Raw genomic sequence first — 19693 nt, 5'->3', positions numbered from 1 at the left:
AACCAGACCCCGAAGCCATCCGCCTCCGCCGCTCCGATTCCCATATCCCGCGGCCTGAACCCGGCGCTGCTCCCGCGGGTCAACCGCAGGCCCCGGCCCCCCGCAGCCCGGCCCCCGCCGCAGACAGCGCCGCCGTTTCCCCGGCGCTCACCCAGCAGCCGCCTTGACCACAACGGTTCCCGCGAGGGGCTGGCGGTCAACTGCCCCGGCTTGCTTCTCAAGCCCTTTAAAGGGGAAGGCGGCCGAGGCCCACGGCGGGCCCTGGGCTGCCCCTCCCCACACGACTTCCACATTTGCCTCACACTCTGGCCACAGCGCATCATTTCAGCTTAATTTTATTTCCTCTTATAAATGGGCACAGCACGGGAAGTGTTAAAAAAAAAAAAGAAAAAGAAAAAAAATATAAAACAACAGTTCCTTCACAAGGCTGGGACAGATGAGAACCCACAGCGGGGCGGGCGCCTTGGTCTCTTTTTCTACTTTTTCCTCTGCTTTTCCTTATTTAAAGTTTTGGCCATGGATTCAGCACAGGTACAGTTAATAAAGAGGTTACAGGGAAAAGGGCAAGATGGCCTGGGGAGGGAAGGGCAGACGCCCCTCCCCGCCCCAGGCTGGGTTCTTAGCGGGTTCTGTACAGGAGAAAGGACACGCCAGAGGGAGGGACAGTCTTCAGGGGGCTCTCTGGAGCCACGCTGCCTACGAAAAATATTTACATGCATTTGCCACCCTGGAGCCGGATGCACCGAGGTGCCAGGCGGGCGCCTGGGGGATGCTGGGGCGACTCCAGGGGCCCCTCAGTGGCTCTGCAAATCTGTACATGGTTTGTGGGCTTCTATTTACAGGCGGGAGGCCTGGGCAGGCTAGGCCAGCGCTGAGGCTGTCAGGAGAAACCCAGGAGCCGTGGGGGCGGCGGCCCCTCCTGCCCCGTGAGGGGGCAGAGGACGGTCTGCACCCGCGGCCACGGTGCCCAGCCTGGAGGCCTGACCAGATCGTCTTGTCACCCCCAGGGGTTCTAGCCTGAGCACCCAAAGGCCCTGCCCACAGGCCTGCCTGGCCCAGCCCTGGGGGCCACTCGGGTAACTCCAGGGCTCAAGGGGACCAGCCTTGCAGGAAAGGTGCCCCCCCCCACACCCCGATTCTGGAGACCTCAGCCCTCCAGTCCCCTGGGGAGACAGCCTGGGCCCCAGAAGTCACAGCCAAGGGGTGGGGGTGCCGGCTCTCTGGGCCCCACCCTGCCTCTGGCAGCCAAGGCCCCAGACAGGTTCTTGAGCCACACAAGCGCTCATGGTGGAACTCGCCACACTGCCAGCAAACACCAGGGCCCGACCGGACGCCTGCCCCTGCAGCACCGTCGTGTCTGCGATCTCTCTGGGCAGGCCCTGCACACGTGGCGAGAGGGTGCTGCACCCACACACTGCACCCTGAGAGCTTCAGCTCCTCTCCTATGCGACTTCGCCCTCTTGGATTGCCTCATCTGAATTGGGCTGGCCAGAGGGGGCAGGGGCCGGCAACAGTGGACAGTGGATTTCTCCTGAACGTCATGGGATAAAGCCTGGACATTTGTCTTGGATCCAGGGCTGCAAGGATCTCAAAGGAACAAGACCTATCTTCCCCAATGCTAACCAAGAGCAGAGGGGCCCAGGGCCTGGGGGCCAAGCCCCAAGTTAGAACCCAGCCCTTGGGATGGGAGGAGCCACCCTAAACCCCCTCCACGCCCTCCCACCGCGGGCCCTGCCCCACCCCAGCCTCCCCGAGGCCAGGGCGCCCTGAGCCTCCGTGCTCCCTGGTCTCTCAGCCTCGGCCTGCCCAGGCCTTCTCAGGAAGCTGCTGTCCCCAAGGCAGCAGCCCACCTGGGGAGCAGGGCCGAGGGAGGCGGGGCCCCCTGCCTGCTGCTCCAGGGACAGCTGAGGCCAAGCCACAGCCCACAGAACCTCCCGGGCCTAGGCTGCTGTCATCCCACGCCCACCCTCCCCCACGCCGGGACCAGCTGGCTCTCCCCAAGCCTCCAGGCCCTGCGGGGGGGGGGGAGGGGGGGAGGCGGTGTTTTCTGGGGCCTCCAAGATGGAGCCCCAGCCTGGGAGAAAGACCCCTGGAAAGAGCAGGCTGGGAGATGTCCACGGACCCTCGCCCTCACTTCCTCGGGCACCCCCCACCCTTCACCCTGCAGAAATCTGCTGCCAGGGAGATCCGGAAAGGGAACAGAAATAAAACCTGGGTTTCTGACTTTAATCTGGGTTGTGGGTAAGGGGGTGGTGTGGGCGTGAGCACCAGCCAATCACAACTCACACCACAGCCCCTTGGCTCCCAGCGCCCCCGCCAAGAACATCCTTCCCAAAAAAGGATGCGACCCTACATTTACAGTGTCCACGGAGAGGGCCCTGGGCAGGAAGGTGGGCCAGGACCTGCAACACCCAGCCCCACCCCCACCGCTCTGATCTCGCCAACGTCCGGCCGCAGGGACTGGGGCAGCTCATCTGGAAGGGGCAGCTTCTGGCTGTGGTCCATCCAGGTGCAGCCAGAACTGCCAACTGCTTGGCCAAATGGGTGGGCAAGTGTCCAAGGGGAGGGCCACTGGGGGAGGGGAGACTGCGTTTCGCCTGGCGAGGTGGAGGGCAGAGGGTGCAGGAGAGCTGGGCGGCAGGGCCCGCCCGCACAGGCACTTTGGAGACTTGTTGTCCCAGGAGGCAGTCAGCCCCCTCGCTCAGAGCAGGAAGGGGATGCAGGGAGACCAGGAGGCGGGCCCGTGGTCCTGGGAGACCCCAGCGCCCTCCACAGCCCAGAGCCAACCCTTACCAGGAGCCAGCTCATTCCCTCCTCAACCTGGCAACATCCCAAGGCTCCCGGCGGGGGGGGGGGGGGGGGGGGGGGGGGGGGGAGCTGGCCCCAAACCTCCCCCTTTGTGGCTACAGGGTGGAGGGAAGCAGGCAAGGGGGAGGCCGGGGGGGCTTCCGACATCGTCCCCCATTCCACACTCAACTCCAGGGAGGGCCAGGGCCTACCCGCCTTGCCCCAGTGGGAGCGAGGCTGTGTGGAGGGAGACTGTGCATCCCCCAGGGACCAGTCTGGCGCAGCCGGGGCCGGTGGCAGTGCAGTTGGCGTGGGCGCTGTGGCATGGGACTGTGACGGGGCGACTCGGGGTGACCCAATATGGGCTGACTGTTGGGCTCGCTGCCACCACCCCGTGAGCCTGAACCCCGCGACAAGGTGTGTGGTGTCCGCGTGTGTGCACGTGAGAGGGAGGCGGGCAGAGACGGGGGTCCCAGTCCTGTCAGGTGGCTCAAGGGGGCTTGGGGAAACTGTTTGGAGGGCGCGCGAGGAGCGCGTGAGCACAGACACCTCGGGGAGGACGTGTGCGGCTGGGACGGGGCCCGGCTGGCCGCGTCGGCAGGACCGTGTGGTTTTGTCACTGCGTGCTTCTGTCTCGCGGGACCGTGCCTGACCGGGTGGGAGCTGAGGCGTGTGCGGAGCCCTCTCACGGGGCGGCCGAGGGGCCCCTCCTCACCGCTCCTGCCAGGGCTCTCTTCAGAAGCCATTTCTCAGAGGAAGACTCAGAAAAAAGAGGTGAAGCCTGCGGCGGCCTGTGCTCCCGGGTGGGTAGGGGAGTGGGAACCACCCCACGGCCCCAGCGAGGCCACGACACAACAGGCTGGGGACCAGGGACGCTCTCCCACCGAGGAGAGAGGGGCAGTGGGCCGGGAGCGAGGGGCCGCAGCGTCCAGGTGATCCAAGGGCTGAGTTTGCCAAACGCTTGTCCTGGAAACCAACCCGAGGGCCTCTCTCTCCCCAGCAAGGAGACCTCAGGCCGGCCCAGGGGGGCCAGGTCAGGGCTCAGGCCCACCTCCGGCCCCATCCCTTCTTCCACCAGCCCATCAGGAGCTCCCGTCCTCCTGTCCAGCTGGCCTGAGGTCCTGGAGCCCCAGGCTGGTGGGCGAGAGAGGGGCAGGGGGCGCCCAGCCTGGGGCAGAGGGCAGTGCCTCCTGTCCTCCAGGGCAGCCCCGTGTGAGGCCGGCAGCCCGGGCAGGCCTTGGGGGGAAGGTGGAGGGCGGGGGGCCAGGGCCCCTCCCGGGCCCAGTCCCAGGCCTGGGCTAGCTGGCCGAGGGGCCTGGGTGGGGCGGCGGGGGGGCCGCTAGGCGTAGAACTCCTCCTGCTTGTCGGGCTTCTGGTAGGTGATGCTCGCCTGCTTGGGCTCCTCCAGCGTGTAGCTGCCCTCGTCCTTCTTCTTCATGCGGTAGATGAGCAGTGTGACCAGGAAGGCGGCGAAGAGGGCGCCCACCACCCCGCCCACAATCACCGCTGCGGAGGGAGAGAGCAGAGGTCAAGGCCGGGGGCCGGGAGGGGTGGGGAGAGCCCGGGCCAGGGCGGAGGGCCCGGGGGTGGGCGCCCCCAGCTGAGATCGTCACTGCAGTGAAGAGGGAGCGGGCGCTGCTATTCAGCTCTGGCTACCGCCTGCGTGTCCTCACTGCCCGCCCGAGGCCTTCGTGCGCCACCAGACCTGCGGGGGCGGCGCCGCCGCCGTCGTCATCCAGGGTAAGATGCCACCAGTGACCAGGTGCACCATCGTTTTAGGTACTGTCGGGGTTGGGGGGGAGTTCTGCCAGGTAAATGGACGCATCCCAGTTACAGAAGGGTTGACACGGGGTCAGACGTGCAGTTTAGGATTGACAGAGTGCACGAGGAAGCCCCGTTCCACAGAGGGGGGGAAAGGGAGCCCGGAGAGGTAGGCACCCGGCCTGAGGGCACACTGCATGAGCCGGAGCCAGGATTTGGACCAAGGGTCCCGAGCCTGGAGGTGGGGCTGGGGCAGGCCCATAGGGGCTGGGGTCAAGGGTGGGGTCTGAGATTAGGATCCAGAAGGGGAGACCCAGGACAAGTACTGGGAGGAGGGGTCAAGATCAGAGTCTGAGGAAGGTCAAAGGTCATGGAGCAAAGTGCTGGAGGTGGAGAAGCAGCCAGGGTCACACCCTGGGATGGGGGGGGTCAGGGGAGGCAGCAGAGGCAGGTGTTGGGGGCGGGTCCCCAGCTTTCCCTTCTTACCTGCCTCGGAGGAAGCCCCTGCTCTCCTGCCCCCCCTCCCGGGTGCCCACAGGCGCAGCCAGCCGCCTCGCCCGGCCCCTCCCGGCCCCTCCACTCCAGACCCCGAAGCCTCACCTACGAGCACCTCCTTCCGCTCCAGGATACTCTTCTGAGGCAGCTGAGCGGCGGAGCTGCCCGAGTCGATGGCATTGTCCAGGAGGCCAGGGCCTGGGTGGGCACCCTTGGGGAGCACCCCGGGCGGGGGCGAGGGCTTGGCCACGGCCCCGCCCACGGCCACCACCTCATTGGCTGCGTCTGGCTGCGTGGTCTCTTCCTCTGGCAGCTCAAAGTCCCCGCTGGGGCCCCCGCTCACTGGCACCTCGGGTTCATCCCGGATCGTGGTCAGCAAGGACTCCGGAGTGGGGGTCTGCAGGGAGGGTGGCATGAGCCCAGGAGCCAGGCCCCAGCACCCCCGCCACAGGGGGCCTCACATAAGCCCACCACTAGCACCCCTCCTCCCCGGCAGAGCTAACGCTTTCCAAGCACTTACTACATGCCAGGCACTGTGCTAAGCACTTTATGGGCACTTACCTCCACAACATCTCCAAGAAGGAGGTGTAATTCTCCCCAGTTTACAGGGCAGGAAATAAGTTCAGAGAGATTATGTCCCTGGCTCAAGGTCACACAGCTAGTAAGTGGTAGAAGCAAAGTTGGAAAGCCAGAGCTATCCAGCTCTGGAGTCCCAGTCTGTAACACGGCCTCTCTTGTCCCCCTGCCCTGGCCACATCCTGTCCCCACTCCGCCCCCATCACTTCCCCCTGCAGCTGCCTTAGTCACCGTCCTCAGGGAATCCCTCCTGGGGAGCAGTTGGGGGACTGGTGACTACACCTGTTACGGACTGGAGTCCAGTCCCTTGCCCATGCGCCTAGGGCCAAGGTGAGCCCCTCAGCCTGGACAGTCCAAGAGCACAGCCCACAGAGCATGACATCCCCGGGGGCGGGTGTCCAGGCAGCCAGCCCAGTGACCACGAGTGCCGATGGCTCCCGCAGGGGGAGGCCGGACCAGCACTGGGAGTCATGAGACCCAAACGGGGGCTGCGGGAGCCACCAAGGCAGGGCAGAGCCACTTCACAAGGGGCGGGGGCGGGCGGGCCTAGCGTCGCGCCGGGAAGAGGCAGTGCACGGAGGCCGGGCCAGCGGCCAGTCCACCCTGAGCTCCATGTCCTGTCATTGTCTCCCCTTTTCCTGCTCGGCCTGGGTGAAAGCACCAGGCTGTCCAGGCTGCTCAGGGGAGCACAGGACAGGGCCCAGGTCCCGCTGAGTCCAGCTGGGGACTCCAAAGGGCCAGTGCTGACTCCCGAGGGCAGTGCCCTCCCTGTGAGGCTGGCCACAAGGGCTTTCGCACTTCGACGGATTCCCGCCTCTCCCTAATGGTGCACCCAGGAGAGAGCAGGCGACTTCCCCTTCCTTGATGCCATCTACCCCAGCGTCCCTAACACCTTCATCCCCTTTCCTTCAATGCCCAGCCGGGCATCCAGCACACACGAGCGTGTATACACACCCTTCCCGGCCCGATGCCCAGCTTTGGCATCCAGCACACATGAGCGTGTGCGCACACCCTTCCAGCCCTATGCCCAGCCGTGGCATCCAGCACACACGAGCATGTGCACACACACTTCCCAGCCCCATGCCGCCCAGCCGTGGCATCCAGCACACATGAGCGTGTACACACACACTTCTCGGCCCTATGCCCAGCCGTGGCATTCAGCACACACGAGCGTGTACACACACACTTCCCAGCCCGATGCCCAGCCGTGGCATCCAGCACACACGAGCGTGTACACACACACTTCCCAGCCCTATGCCCAGCCGTGGCATCCAGCACACACGAGCGTGTACGCACACACTTCCCAGCCCTATGCCCAGCCGTGGCTTCTAGCACACACGAGCGTGTGCGCACACACTTCCCAGCCCTATGCCCAGCCGTGGCATCCAGCACACACGAGCGTGTGCGCACACACTTCCCAGCCCGGTGCCCAGCCGTGGCATCCAGCACACACGAGCGTGTACACACACACTTCCCAGCACTATGCCCAGCCGTGGCATCCAGCACACACGAGCGTGTACGCACACACTTCCCGGCCCGATGCCCAGCCGTGGCATCCAGCACACACGAGCGTGTACACACACACTTCCCAGCCCTATGCCCAGCCGTGGCATCTAGCACACACAAGTGTGTACACACACACTTCCCAGCCCTATGCCTAGCCGTGGCATTCAGCACACACGAGCGTGTACACACACACTTCCCGGCCCTATGCCCAGCCGTGGCATTCAGCACACACGAGCGTGTACACACACACTTCCCAGCACTATGCCCAGCCGTGGCATCCAGCACACACGAGCGTGTACACACACACTTCTCGGCCCTATGCCCAGCCGTGGCATTCAGCACACACGAGCGTGTACACACACACTTCCCAGCCCGATGCCCAGCCGTGGCATTCAGCACACACGAGCATGTACACACACACTTCCCAGCCCGATGCCCAGCCGTGGCATCCAGCACACACGAGCGTGTACACACACACTTCCCAGCCCGATGCCCAGCCGTGGCATCCAGCACACACGAGCGTGTACGCACACACTTCCCAGCCCTATGCCCAGCCGTGGCTTCTAGCACACACGAGCGTGTGCGCACACACTTCCCAGCCCTATGCCCAGCCGTGGCACCCAGCACACACGAGCGTGTGCGCACACACTTCCCAGCCCTATGCCCAGCTGTGGCATCCAGCACACACGAGCGTGTGCGCACACACTTCCCAGCCCGGTGCCCAGCCGTGGCATCCAGCACACACGAGCGTGTACACACACACTTCCCAGCCCTATGCCCAGCCGTGGCATCTAGCACACACAAGTGTGTACACACACACTTCCCAGCCCTATGCCTAGCCGTGGCATTCAGCACACACGAGCGTGTACACACACACTTCCCGGCCCTATGCCCAGCCGTGGCATTCAGCACACACGAGTGTGTACACACACACTTCCCGGCCCGATGCCCAGCCGTGGCATCCAGCACACACAAGCATGTGCGCACACACTTCTCGGCCCTAGCAGGAGCTCTGGAGCCGCCCGCCCAGGTCCAAACCCTGACTCTGCCTTACTGGCTGTGAGCCCCTGGGAGAGCGGCCCTGCCTCCCTGGGTCCCCACTGCCCCATCTGTAAGACGAGGGTGGCCATGTGGATGGGAGATGGCGCGGGTGAAGGGCTTGGCCCTGGGCCTGGCGCACCGGCAGCGCGCGCCCCACAGATGTGAGCTAAAATTGTGCTTCTCACACGGCGCTGTTTATAACCCACCTCGGAATCATAACCACGGTGACGTCAGCGGCAGCAGCCAGGGCAGCAGCCACAGCTGAGGCTCGTGGTTGGCTGTGCTGTTCTAAACACTTCAGGAATTTAACTCACAAAAGGAGAGCGTTTTCTCCTTTCCACAGATAAGGCAACGGAGGTGGAGGAAGGCTGGGCCGGTGCCTGAGATGGCGTGGCTAAGAGAGGGGCGCGGCCAAATGCGGCCCGGGCTCCCGAGTCTCTCCCAGCGGCCCTGCCCGGCCCTCCACCCACGCGCACGCCCACACACGCTCGCCTGATCCCTGCCCCAGTGATGTCTTGTCCCAGCACCCCACACCCCACTCTCCCACATCCTTAGACCCAGTCCAGGTCCCTCTCCCACCCCCACACCTCTCCCACCTCACCCCGCCACCCGCGCCCAGGCCCTGCCCTCCAGCCTGTCCCCCAATGTCTGCCCCTGCCCTGCCTGGCTCAGCTCCAGAACTTACCAGGGCCCATCTCTGCTCAGCTCCCCCCTTCCTCCCCCACCCGCTGACCCAGCCTCCCCTGCCCTCACTCCCTGCCTCACCCAACCCCTCACCTGAGCCACCTCCGTGGGTCCAGGGGCAACGGTGCCCAGGGGCAGCGTGCTCCTTTCAGGGGCATCAGGCTCCTGGGTGGTAGCCGGCCTGGGGACAGCTGTCGGCCTGGAGGTAGCTGTGCTGACCAGCCTGGGTGTTGGGGCCTCTGTGTCCAAGGCAGCCGCTGTGGTGGGAGGCGAGGGCACCGCTGGGGTGGCGGCCCTGGCTGTGGCTGCCGTGGTCAGCGGGAGCGGCAGGAGCCTCCGAACGCCGGTGGTCCTTATGGCAGAAGTGGTGGCCGTGGAAGGAGGTGCCGCGGGGGTGCTGGGGGTGGCGGCGGCCACCGTGGCGGGCTCTGTGGCCATGGTTGGGGCCCCTGTGGCCGTGGTGGCAGTGGTAACTGTGGTTGTGGATAGGGTGGTGGCTCTCTGGCTGGGCTCTCCTGGGACCTCTGTCACCACCAGGGTGCTGGCGGCCGTCTCCAGGGCAGGGCGCTCAGGGGGCAGCTCCTCAAATGGAGCCCCCACGGGCTGGATGTCCGTCGTGGGCAGCACAGCAGGCGTGGTGGACACCGCCAGGGCCACGTCTGGGCCAAACCGCATAGCTGTCTCAATGCCCGACTCCTGCTCGAAGTCTGAGGGTGGGGGAGAAGGAGAGAGCTAGGAGCTGGGTGAGGGACAGGTAAGCAACAGACACTGAGATCAGGGCCCCCAACCCTTCTCTTTGCCTAACTTTCCCAGGACAAGACAGCTACTGGTTGGCCAATGGCTGGTGGACATTCCCTCACTCCTCTCTGCTCGGCTAAAAACTCGTCCAGGGGACCACCTCTTCCAGGAAGACTTCCCTGACTATTCCAGCCCACCCAGCCTGGAGCTTTGAGGCCATCAATCCAGCCAGCAACAACTAAGGCCCTACAGGGGACAACGCTAAGTGGGGGCTCAGGGGGTGCAGGGAGTGGCATCCTTGGAAGAGCCAGACCCGACCACGGCACAAGGCAGTGGGTCCACCAAGAGCTCCCCCAGAGGCAGAGGGCAAGGGGGGACGAGGCCTTCCTACAGGGAAAGTGATGGCCAGAAAAAGCCGGATGCTGAGCGGATTAGGGGAGAAATGAGGAAGCAGAGAGGCAGGGGGGAGGGGCAGCCGCAGCCAGCTGCTGGGCCCGGGACAGGCAGAGCACGCTGGGCACGCAGGCCTGGCCCCCAGGTTGGACTTGACAAAGAGGAATCCAGAAGCGGCTTCGAGGAGTGGGCTGAAGGGAAGACTGGCAGGGGCTGCAGGCGCCAGGGGGGTGGGCAGACCTCCGACTACCCCTCCAGACCCGGTCCTGAGCCTTCACTGGACCCACTCTCAATCCCCACCCCCTTTTTTTGTGACCATTGTTAGAGCTCCTCCTCTGGGCCAGACCCTGATGTCTTTTCTGGAACCTTCCGGGGGCTCTGAGAGGAAGGTACACCTATGGCCATTTACAGATGGGAAGACGAGACTTGCGGAGGGAACGCGGCTGGCGAAAGGGCGCACGGCGAAGCGGGGTTCGCACCCCGCAGGCCCCGCCGGGCTCCCCCAGGCCGCGGCCACCACCCGCCCAGGGGCCGCCCCTTTCTCTCACTGCCTAACCCCGCCCCCCGCCCCCGCTGATTGGACGGGAGGGCCCGCCTGCCCCTCGCTGGGCCAATCAGGTTGCCCCTGCGGAGGTGTGCCTGAGAGCCCGCTCCTAAGTCCCTTGGGAGCTGGACCCAACCTGAAAGCCCGGGGGGGGGGGGGGGGGGGGGGGCAGCAGGCGGCTCAGGCCTCTCCCTCTGTGGGGGGGGGGGGGGTCGGGGGGAGGGTGTGTGCCGGGGCCACGCTGCACGCGGAGGCCCTGGGCTCTGAGGCCAGCCGGGCCCTGCCTCCCTCCCAGGGGTATTGGCAGCCCTCCAGTCTTGGGGTCCCAGACGCCCCCCCGCCGGAGCTCCTCGGCCAGCTCCCGCCCCGGGGGACCGGCAGGAAGCAGGTACTTACAGCCCGAGCCCGAGCCCGAGTACAGGTCATCCAGCTCGTCGTCGGGGAAGGCGTCGTCGTCCCCGGAGCCCTCGAGGTCCACGGGCCTCTCGAAGTTCTCGCTGCGCCAGCGCTGCGCCTGCGGAGAGGGACGGGCTCAGGGCGCCGAGGCCGGGCAGCCTGGACGGCCGGGGGCACGGCAGGAGGGGCGGGCGGGCTGGGGCTTCGCGGGGGACAGAGAGCAGGCCTGGCGACCTCCGCCAGCCCCACGCAAGGCAGGGTAGCAGCCCCGTCTCCCTGGTCTTGCCCCAGGCCCCGGGGAGCCCCGTCCGGGGCACAGGCTCTGGCACCAGAACGCCTGGCTCTGAGGCCCTGCTGCATCGCTTGGTGAATGTGCGACCTGGGGCAATTTAGTTAATCTCTCCACGCCTCAGCTTACTCATCTGTAAAACAAGCTAATAGCTCCTGCTATTCCGCATGTAGCGTGTGCAGTGCTGGGCTCAGCCCTGGCACCCCGCAGGGGTCAGTACAGGGGACCTGTCACTCTTAGCATGGCCGGCATCACCAGCCCCCCTCACAAAGACCCACGAGACCTCGCTGAGTCCCCCAGGCAAGCGTGGGTGCGGGTGAAGGCATCAGGCCTATTCCACAGGTGCGAGAACTGAGGCCCCGCTGCCCACAGCCACGGCGCACACGATACCGGCGAGGGCCCCGCTCTGCTTGGGTCCCGCCTCCCCCTCCTCGGTTAGCAGCACGGGACGGGACTGGGTGTTGGAGAGACTGGCAGCTCCCGGAGGAAAGAGCCTCGGCTGGGACGGGGGAGAGGAGTAAGACTGGGCCTGAGTCCTCCCCCCGCCCTCACCCACTCCCAAATATCTCAGCACCCATACTTGGCGCAGGGCCTGACCCTTCCTTCCACTTCTGCCACGAGGTCTCCAGGGGCCACCAGGGCTGAGAGGGGCTTTTCCCAGGGTCCAGTTCACTAGGCCCAAGACTCCTCCCAGAGCTGGGATCTGGGAAGACTGGGACGGGGGGCTCTGGTCCCCACTCCGCCCTCCCCACAACCCTGGGGTGGGAGGCGGTGCTAACACCACCAGTGGCACGAGTGCAAACCCCCAGAGGGACAGGCTTGGCCCTGCGCCTTGGCCTTCTCCCCCGACACCCCTCTGACCCTGGTTCCGGAGTGAGCGCAGCCACCGCTCCTGCCCCGGGAGCTTTCCAGAGGAAGGTGAGACTAACACCTGCTGCTCGGATGTGAAGACCACGGCATCTGGGTCTTAAATAATTAAAATAAAAACAGAAAGGGCCTTCGGCGGAGGTGGGAAAGTACAGCCTGTGCGTGCAGAGCCGGTGCTGCTCCCCCCCGCCTCAGCCATGCCCCCCCCCTCAGCCCTTGCACACCCACTCCAGCCCCTGTGGCCCCTTCCATCCCTGGAATAGGCTAGAATCCGCTACCTGCTGTGCTCACGCCATTCCCTCTGTTGAGATGGCCTTCCTATCCCCTCGTCCCCCAATTTTTTGCCAACTAACTGCTGCTCCCACGTCACTTGTTAAAAGAAGTTTTCAGAGCATCCTGTGATTCTGAATTCATGCTCCTGATCACTGCTTGTGAGCCGTGCTTGTTTGTTATCAACAGCCAGGCCCATACTCAATGAACTTTAAGCTAACGAAGGCAAGGGCAGAGACCAGAGGCCAGCAAGATGCCTGGCACATAGTAGGTACGCAAGAAAAACTTGTTAAGGAATGACTTTTGGAGGACGTCAATAATTCACGGGGCAGGCGTAAGGCAGGGCAAGCTGCAGGAGATGCTGCGGAAGTCAGCTGGGGACCGATCACAAAAGGCTTTCAGTGTTTGGCTGACGACTTTGTTGCAGAAACTGGTCATTTTTGACCCTGGCTGCACATTAGAATATAGTGAAAGTTGAACTCACTGGTTCAGTAGGGGCAAGTCTGAGCATCTGACTGACAGTGGGGAGCCACAGAAGGTGTGTGAGCAGGAGAGGCCTGGCACCATGTTTGTGCTCAGCCTCTGACACACGCCAGCCACTGACGGGCCCCTGTCTGAAATGTGTACAGAGCTAGAGAGAAGCCAACCCGGAACCCTGGGCCTGGCTTCCTGCCCCGGCCCAGCCTCAACCACCTGCTCTAACGCCTATCCAGCCCAGCCAGGGCAGGAGGCCAAGGCAGGGAGCCAGGAGTTGCCCCCCACCCCAAACACACACACACACACACACACACACACACACACACACACATCTCAAAGTAATGAATTAATCAGTATTTACTTGCTACCAGTGAGTCATGGAATGGAACAATTAGAGTAATTGCTCCCGTGACTAATTGCTGGGTCTTCCTCCTTTTTAGACATTCCAGGAGCTCACAGCAGCTACCCGCCCAGCTCTCTCCAGCTCCCAGCTCTGTCCGCTCTGCCCAGGATAAAGATTCTCTGGGACCCAGCTTGGGGGGCGGTGCCGGAAGGCTCCCCGCACACCCAGACTCCACAGCCTGGGCCAGCCCAGCTCAAGTCCCTGGCTCCTGCCCCTGGCCGTCCAGTTCTTAGCAAGTAGCCTGGAGCTCCTGCCAGGGCCTCCCAGCAGGTGGGGACAGAGCAGGGACCCGGGCCAGCGAGGGGCTCAGACGTCTGTGGCTCCAGGGACTCCCAAACTGGGATAAATGTGGGAGCCAAAATAGGGAGTCCCCAGGCTTTCTCAGTGTCCAAAGCCACACACTGACCCTTCGTAGCCTATTCCCAGGAAGGCCTGACGTACCACAGACAAGAACAGTCCACCCAGGCCCACCCTGACACACATGCACCTAAAGGCAGCCCCAGAGAGACACATCTGTCAGTGTGCCCCTCGGTGCAAATGGCCACCGCACAGGGAGAGGGGGTGGGGATGTACTGTGCCGCTCCGAGGCTCAGAGACAAGCATCGAGTCTCCTGTGAATCCATCAGCCTCCACGCAGGTAGCTCTCACCTAGATACTATTCATCCTTAGCTCAGTAGCCATTGACATGACAACTGTTGCCATGACGACCATCTCCTCCATGCTAAGGACCAGGAGCTCCAGCTCCCCACAGAGATGGGGATGGGGGGGCAGGAGAGGGAGCGAGCACTGAGGAACAGAGAGGATAGCAGGGAGAGGGGGAAGGTGGAGACACAGGGACGGAGAGGTGGGGGAGGGGACAGTGGGGGGGGTGCGAGGAGGAGAGGAGGCAGAGAGTGGGAGGTGGGGGGAGGGGCAGGATTCTCTCGCTTCTTAATTTAGCCTCGCACTGATCAGATGAAGCTGGGGAAGGGGCCACCTTGGTGATTTTCCAAACCTGCCTCCAAGGGAACATTCTTTCCCAATCACGAGCAGCCGGCCACGGGGTGGAGCGAGGGTGCCCAATCACCCAGCCAGCCCTGAGCCTGCCCTAGGAAGCCTGGCAGGAGCTCAGTGCTGGGGACACCTGGGGCCTGCCGGGCCCCCAGGAGGCCATGTCGTCCAGCTCCCCAGCTGCAAGCCAGCTGTCTCCCCTTGGGCCTGCTCAGGGATCGGGGCTCAGTGGGCCCCCAGAGGACTGCTACAGGGGTGCTGCCAGCTGCAGCTCCCAAAGAGGCAGAGGAGAGAGGAGAGAGGGACGGGGGCGGGGTACAGAGCCGGGGAGGCAGCGGGGAAAGCCTGCGAAGTCACAGATTGCCTGAGGACGGTGACAAACAGCCCCTGACCCCCAAACGACCTCCCCAATTTGCATAATTCCATGCATAATTAGCATAATTATCCATGCAATACCCTTAAAGGAGAATCGAATCCAAATGCCCAGGACTCTGCCCGCCCCTCCCTGACCCTCACTGCCCCCCCTCCTGACTAGCACATACCCTTACGTGCCTGATAAACACCCGCACACCCAACACACACACATGCCGCCACCCACAGGCAATGCGTGGATGGCCCGGGCACCCTCGGCACGCGCACACGCACCTAGCCACACCCTACAGAACACAGACAGTGGGGGCAACGCTCCCCAGCGCCAGCCTGTGTACCCCTGCAGCTTATGACAGCACAGCCGCTCCATCGCCCGCTCACTGCACCTCTGGCTGCACACACACACCTGGGGTCCTCACAGCCCCAGGCTGCACCTCCCTCATTGTCCAGTGCACCCTACGGATCCCACACAAACTTCAGCAAAATCTCATAACCACCTGCTGAGCACACACATGCCACACCCAAGAAGCACACAGACCTACCCCCAATTCTAGTGCGTTCCCAGCATCACACCTCACCCCTGCATAGCCTCCCTGTGCATCGGAGTCCACCCTCTGACTTCCCAACCTGTACACAACCTTCTCTCGCCCTTGAACCCCCAGTCCTTGGGGCACGGGGGGGGGGGGGGCTCCTTCTGCCACCTCCAGTCCCAGGGCTTCCCGGGGCAGCTGGTGAAGGTCGGGGCACTCAGGCCTGGGGGAGTCACTGAGGGGCCACCAGGGGCTCTGGAGACCTCTGCCTGCCACCGCTGCCCAGGCCAGGCACTGGACATACTGCGCCTCCACTGCCTGCTTGAATTCTCACAGCCTCCCAAGGCTTTTATCGTTCCCATTTCACAGGTGTGGACACTGAGGCCGGGATTTCGGCAGAACTGGGACACGGTCTCAGAAGCCCTTGCCCTGAACGCGCCATCGTGGCCCCACAGCCCCTGCTCACCCCAGGCGCATCCTCAACTTAGAGCTCCCCACAGCCCCCTGCGCACGTTCCAAGTCCAGGAGCGCAAAGCCCTGCGAACGCACTGGGGGGCTCTGAAACCCCCACTCCCGAGCCTCCACTTGCTCCCGCCTACCCCGCGCCCTGCGAAGGCCCACCGCCAGGCCCCGCCACCCGCAAGCGTGCAGGCAGGCGCAGGAGCCCTTCCCCTCCCGCGTCCTACAAGCACGCGCACAGCACCGCGACGGGTGACGCCCCCTGTCACCTTCCTGCGCCCCGACCTGAGCTGACCCACAACCTCATCCCACAGAGGCACCTCAGGCTCCCAGCCCGGAGGGTGTCAGATCCCGCAGTGACCTGAGGCCCCCCCTTCACTTACCCCACCCCCACGCCATCCCCCCTACTGAAATGTACAGTGACTGCGGATGCCCGGGTGCCCCAGGCTCGGGCGGGGAGGGCCCACCTGGATGCCCAGGAAGTCCCCTCCGCCCAGAGCCCCCTCCCCCCCACTCCTCCTCCCACACTCCTCCCCACTCCCAGGGAGAAAACCGGGGCCTGTCCCTCCCACCCCAGCCCCCTGCCAAGCCTGGGCCTCCTCTGCCCAGCCCCCCCACCTTCCCTCCCCTCCACAAGCCTCCCTAGAGGAGCTGGATCGCACAGAGGTGGAGCCCGAGCGGAGCAGCCCGCACTCCCGTGGGACGCCAGGCACGCTCCCTAACCTCTCAGCGCCTCGGTGTTGCCATCTGTAAAACGGGGGACGGGGGTAGCGCAGCTTAGAGCAGCCTGTGCAGTGGACAGAGCAAGCGCAGGACCTCCCACCGAGCGAGCGCTGCGTCAGTCAACGCAGCCAGGGTACCCTTGCTTTACTTAGCATTCCTGCTAGTGTATCTGCGGGCTTCACCTCTGAAGCCCCAGCGTCCTCAAGGGGAAGCAGAATCAGGTTAAGGACCCAGGCTGCAGGTGCGGCTACTGATGCCCGGAGAGGCCAAGCAGGGGCGAGTGCAGAGAGAAAGAGGGGTTAGTGCAGGGGGAGCACGGGCGAGTTTCAGCAACAGGCAGACACACAAATTAGGTCAGCTGGCGGGAGCCCCGGAGCCCAGCACCCCTGCGCCGCGCCGTGCTAATCAGCTGCAAAAGCTAAGAATAAGACCAAGTGTAATTATTTTTCCCTGAGCTTCCTTCCCCTAATTAGCCAGGCTTGCGCACCCCTCTCCGGGTGACTAGGGGCCGTGTAGGCAGGGTTGGGAGCCCAGCTTTGGAGTCAGTCTTGAGTTCAAGCCTCAGCTCTGTCACTTACTTCTGGGTGGCTCTGGGTAAGTTTCTTGACCTCTCTGAGCCTCTGTTTTGGTGAAATGGGGACAATTACAATACACGCTCCACAGAACTGTGGTGAGAAGATGCACGGGGGGCCTCAGCCCGACGAGCTCAGGTCAGTGTCTTCACAGCCCGGGCTCCCCGCTCAGGCCTCACCTTGGAGGCTGAAGTCGGCCTGGGAGACCACGGAGCTCGGCTCCCCTTTGCCCAGAGCTGGAGCCGAGGCCCAGAGGGGAGAGACTTGTGTTTTCCCACCGCCTGATGGGAGGGGCGGGTGGCAGGGAGCAAGACCGCCCAGGAGCACTCCGGGAGGACTCGCGGCCCCTGGGAGCAGGGGGAGGGGAGGCAGGGGTCTCAGCCGAGCCTCGGACCCCTGCAGGCTCCGTCCCCTTCAGCCCCGGCCCCAAGAGGCCCTCGGTCCTGTGAGAACTCAGTGCCCCTCACGCTTCCCAGCTCCGCCCCGGAGACCCGGAGCGTCGCCGCAGGAATGTGGGCCGCGGCCAGGCTCCGGGCGCAGGACAGTCGAGGGCTGCACGAGGGCGCGCCTGCCCGGGGGCCTTCGGTCCCCACCCCCGCCCGTCCACAGCTGCCCTGGCTGGCAGGCCGGCACCCCCACATTCGCCCATGGCTGGAGGAGGTGAGGGGCACAAAGGCTGCACCTGCTGGGGTGGGGGAGTGAAGAGCGGGGCAGGCGGGCAGGCCGAGGCAGGACAGGCAGGCCTTGGCCGAGCTGCAGATTCCTCCCCACTACAAGAAATCGGCCAAGCAAAGACAACGCTGCCCGACTCACTCTCCCACCTCCCCACGCCCTTACTCTCACGCCCACGCCCTCCCCCCACCCTCAGGTCCACCTCGTGCACCAACCCCCACCAGCACGTCTGCCTTCGGGGCAGCTCAGAGGACAGGAAACACCCATTTGGGCCCGGCCCAGCTAGCCCATCACTGTCACCCCTGCCTGTACTTCCACCATCAGCTCCAGGCCCGCCCCCTGCATCACCTTCTCCATTACCCACTCCTGTGTTCCACCCCCATCCCCAGAATCCCCCCTCCCCGCTGCCTGCACCCATCCCCCTCCATGCCCCACCTGGGCCCAATGGGAGAGCAGGCAGCGTCCCCTGCCCAGGGGCTGTGGCCTCTGAGAGCATGCACAAGTTCCCTTGCCACTTCTCTGCGTTCTCTTTTTCCTCCTTTGTAAAATGAAAAGCCAGGCTGGATGATCTAAGGGTCTCTCCAATTCTGACACCCTAAGAGATCTAGGGCAGTGTTCTTTATGAAAGGGGGAGAGTGGACATAACCTGCATACCCAACAGCGGGGGACTGGGTAGATAAGTGAGGGTCCAACCCGAACGGGGCCTGTTACACAGCTATCAGCAATTGGGTTTTCACAACCCTACACCCACTAATGAAGTCACTGACAGGCAGAAATGCATCATGGGAAGTTTTTTGGTTTGTTTTACTTGTTTCAAAGAATATTTAAGGATATGGCAAAGTGCGCACAGCGGTTGTCGGGCCCGGCAGCACAGACTTCTGACAGGCTCGCCCAGGCACGGCTGCCGCCCGGTTCTGGCGCCCAAACCTGCGTGGACTTGGCCTCCCTCCACCTGGCTTTCCTGGTCAAACAAAGAGCCACGGCCGCCCTCGGGCCTCGCTGGAGAGGCCGGTCATGACCACACGCTGAGAAGGCGTTCGATCAACGCTGGCTATTAATACCGTTACCGTCGTCAAGTTTAAAAACCAGGTTATAAAAAACACAGCGCTCAATCCCGTTTTAGTGAACACACGACCGCAGTGGATTTCTAAACTGTGACTTGTGGCCAGGACCCCCAGAGGCGGATCTTTTGTCTGCTCAGAACGTTTCAGTGTTTTCTCAATTTTCCGTGATAAACCCAGGGCACTTTTACTAGCCGCGGCTTTGTTCTTGCACGGTCCCCACCGCCGCCCCCTGGGCTGTGAGACTCTGCCGCCCCCTGCTCGGCCGAGACCCCCCAGGGCCTGGCCACGGGACAGTGCGAGGACACAGCAGGGCGAGGAGAGAGGAAACGAACACAAAAGCCTGGGAGCGGCTGGCAGGGCCGCGGGCTGGGTCCCCTGCCCGGCGTCAGCACAGCGCCCCCCGCCCACTTCCCGGCCAGCGCCGGGCGGGGTGCAGGCTGGGCGCCCTCCCGCGGCCCGCCCCGTCGCTGGGGCCCGGACGGAGGAGGAAGACCCAAGCCTGGGGTCCGCCGGCCCCGCCTCCTCCCAGGCTAGCACGCCTCCGGCCGCCCCTGCCGCCCGCTCAGCCACCCGGGCCCACCGTGGCCATTTAGTGCCGGCCCCGAGCTCGTGCCCAAGAGCAGGACCGCCCACCGAGGCCACGTCTCCGAACCCAGCCGCCCCCACGGTCCTCCCGGCCTCGTTACCGTCCTGGGAGCAGCAGGGCTGTTTCGGGCTCTGCCTACGCTGCCCCTGCTTCCTGGAACGCCCTTCCCCACCATCTCTGCCTGGCCAGAGCCTACTTGAACTTGACCTGTAAGTCACAGCTTCTTTAATCCAACCAGTATTTGTTAAGCGCCTACACACTAGTCTAGGCACGTGGAACCCCACAATCCGTAAGACAGGTGTGTCCTGAAGCACTTGAGTGATGCCTCCTCCATGAAGTCCTCCTGGGTATCTCACACACACACACCCCACCTGCTTCCTGGACCAAATTAGGAGTCCTTCTCTGGGACTCTGCACCTCCACCAGGGGACCGTGAGGGACCACCAGCCATGTTCCCATCACTTGGGAAGGCACCATCCAGATCCCACCTAATCCACTCAGC

General features: G+C 64.1%; 1 protein-coding gene across 1 annotated transcript in view; it reads right to left on the bottom strand.

Annotated features, from left to right (window-relative positions):
* Positions 1–319: 319 nt before the first annotated feature.
* SDC3 (syndecan 3) overlaps positions 320–19693 on the bottom strand; it is a 37330-nt gene continuing 17956 nt past the window's right edge. The window contains exons 2-5 of the mRNA XM_058304023.2: positions 10922–11039; positions 8944–9557; positions 5149–5440; positions 320–4293 (exon numbers count right to left, since the gene is read on the bottom strand). Of these exons, the coding sequence (XP_058160006.1) occupies positions 4127–4293; positions 5149–5440; positions 8944–9557; positions 10922–11039 (1191 nt within the window). The 3' untranslated portion in view covers positions 320–4126. The remainder of the gene's footprint in view (positions 4294–5148; positions 5441–8943; positions 9558–10921; positions 11040–19693) is intronic.

Source organism: Dasypus novemcinctus, chromosome 9, assembly GCF_030445035.2.
Source record: "Dasypus novemcinctus isolate mDasNov1 chromosome 9, mDasNov1.1.hap2, whole genome shotgun sequence".
Taxonomy (NCBI): Eukaryota; Metazoa; Chordata; class Mammalia; order Cingulata; family Dasypodidae; genus Dasypus; species Dasypus novemcinctus.
This window is presented reverse-complemented; position numbering and strand designations above follow the sequence as displayed.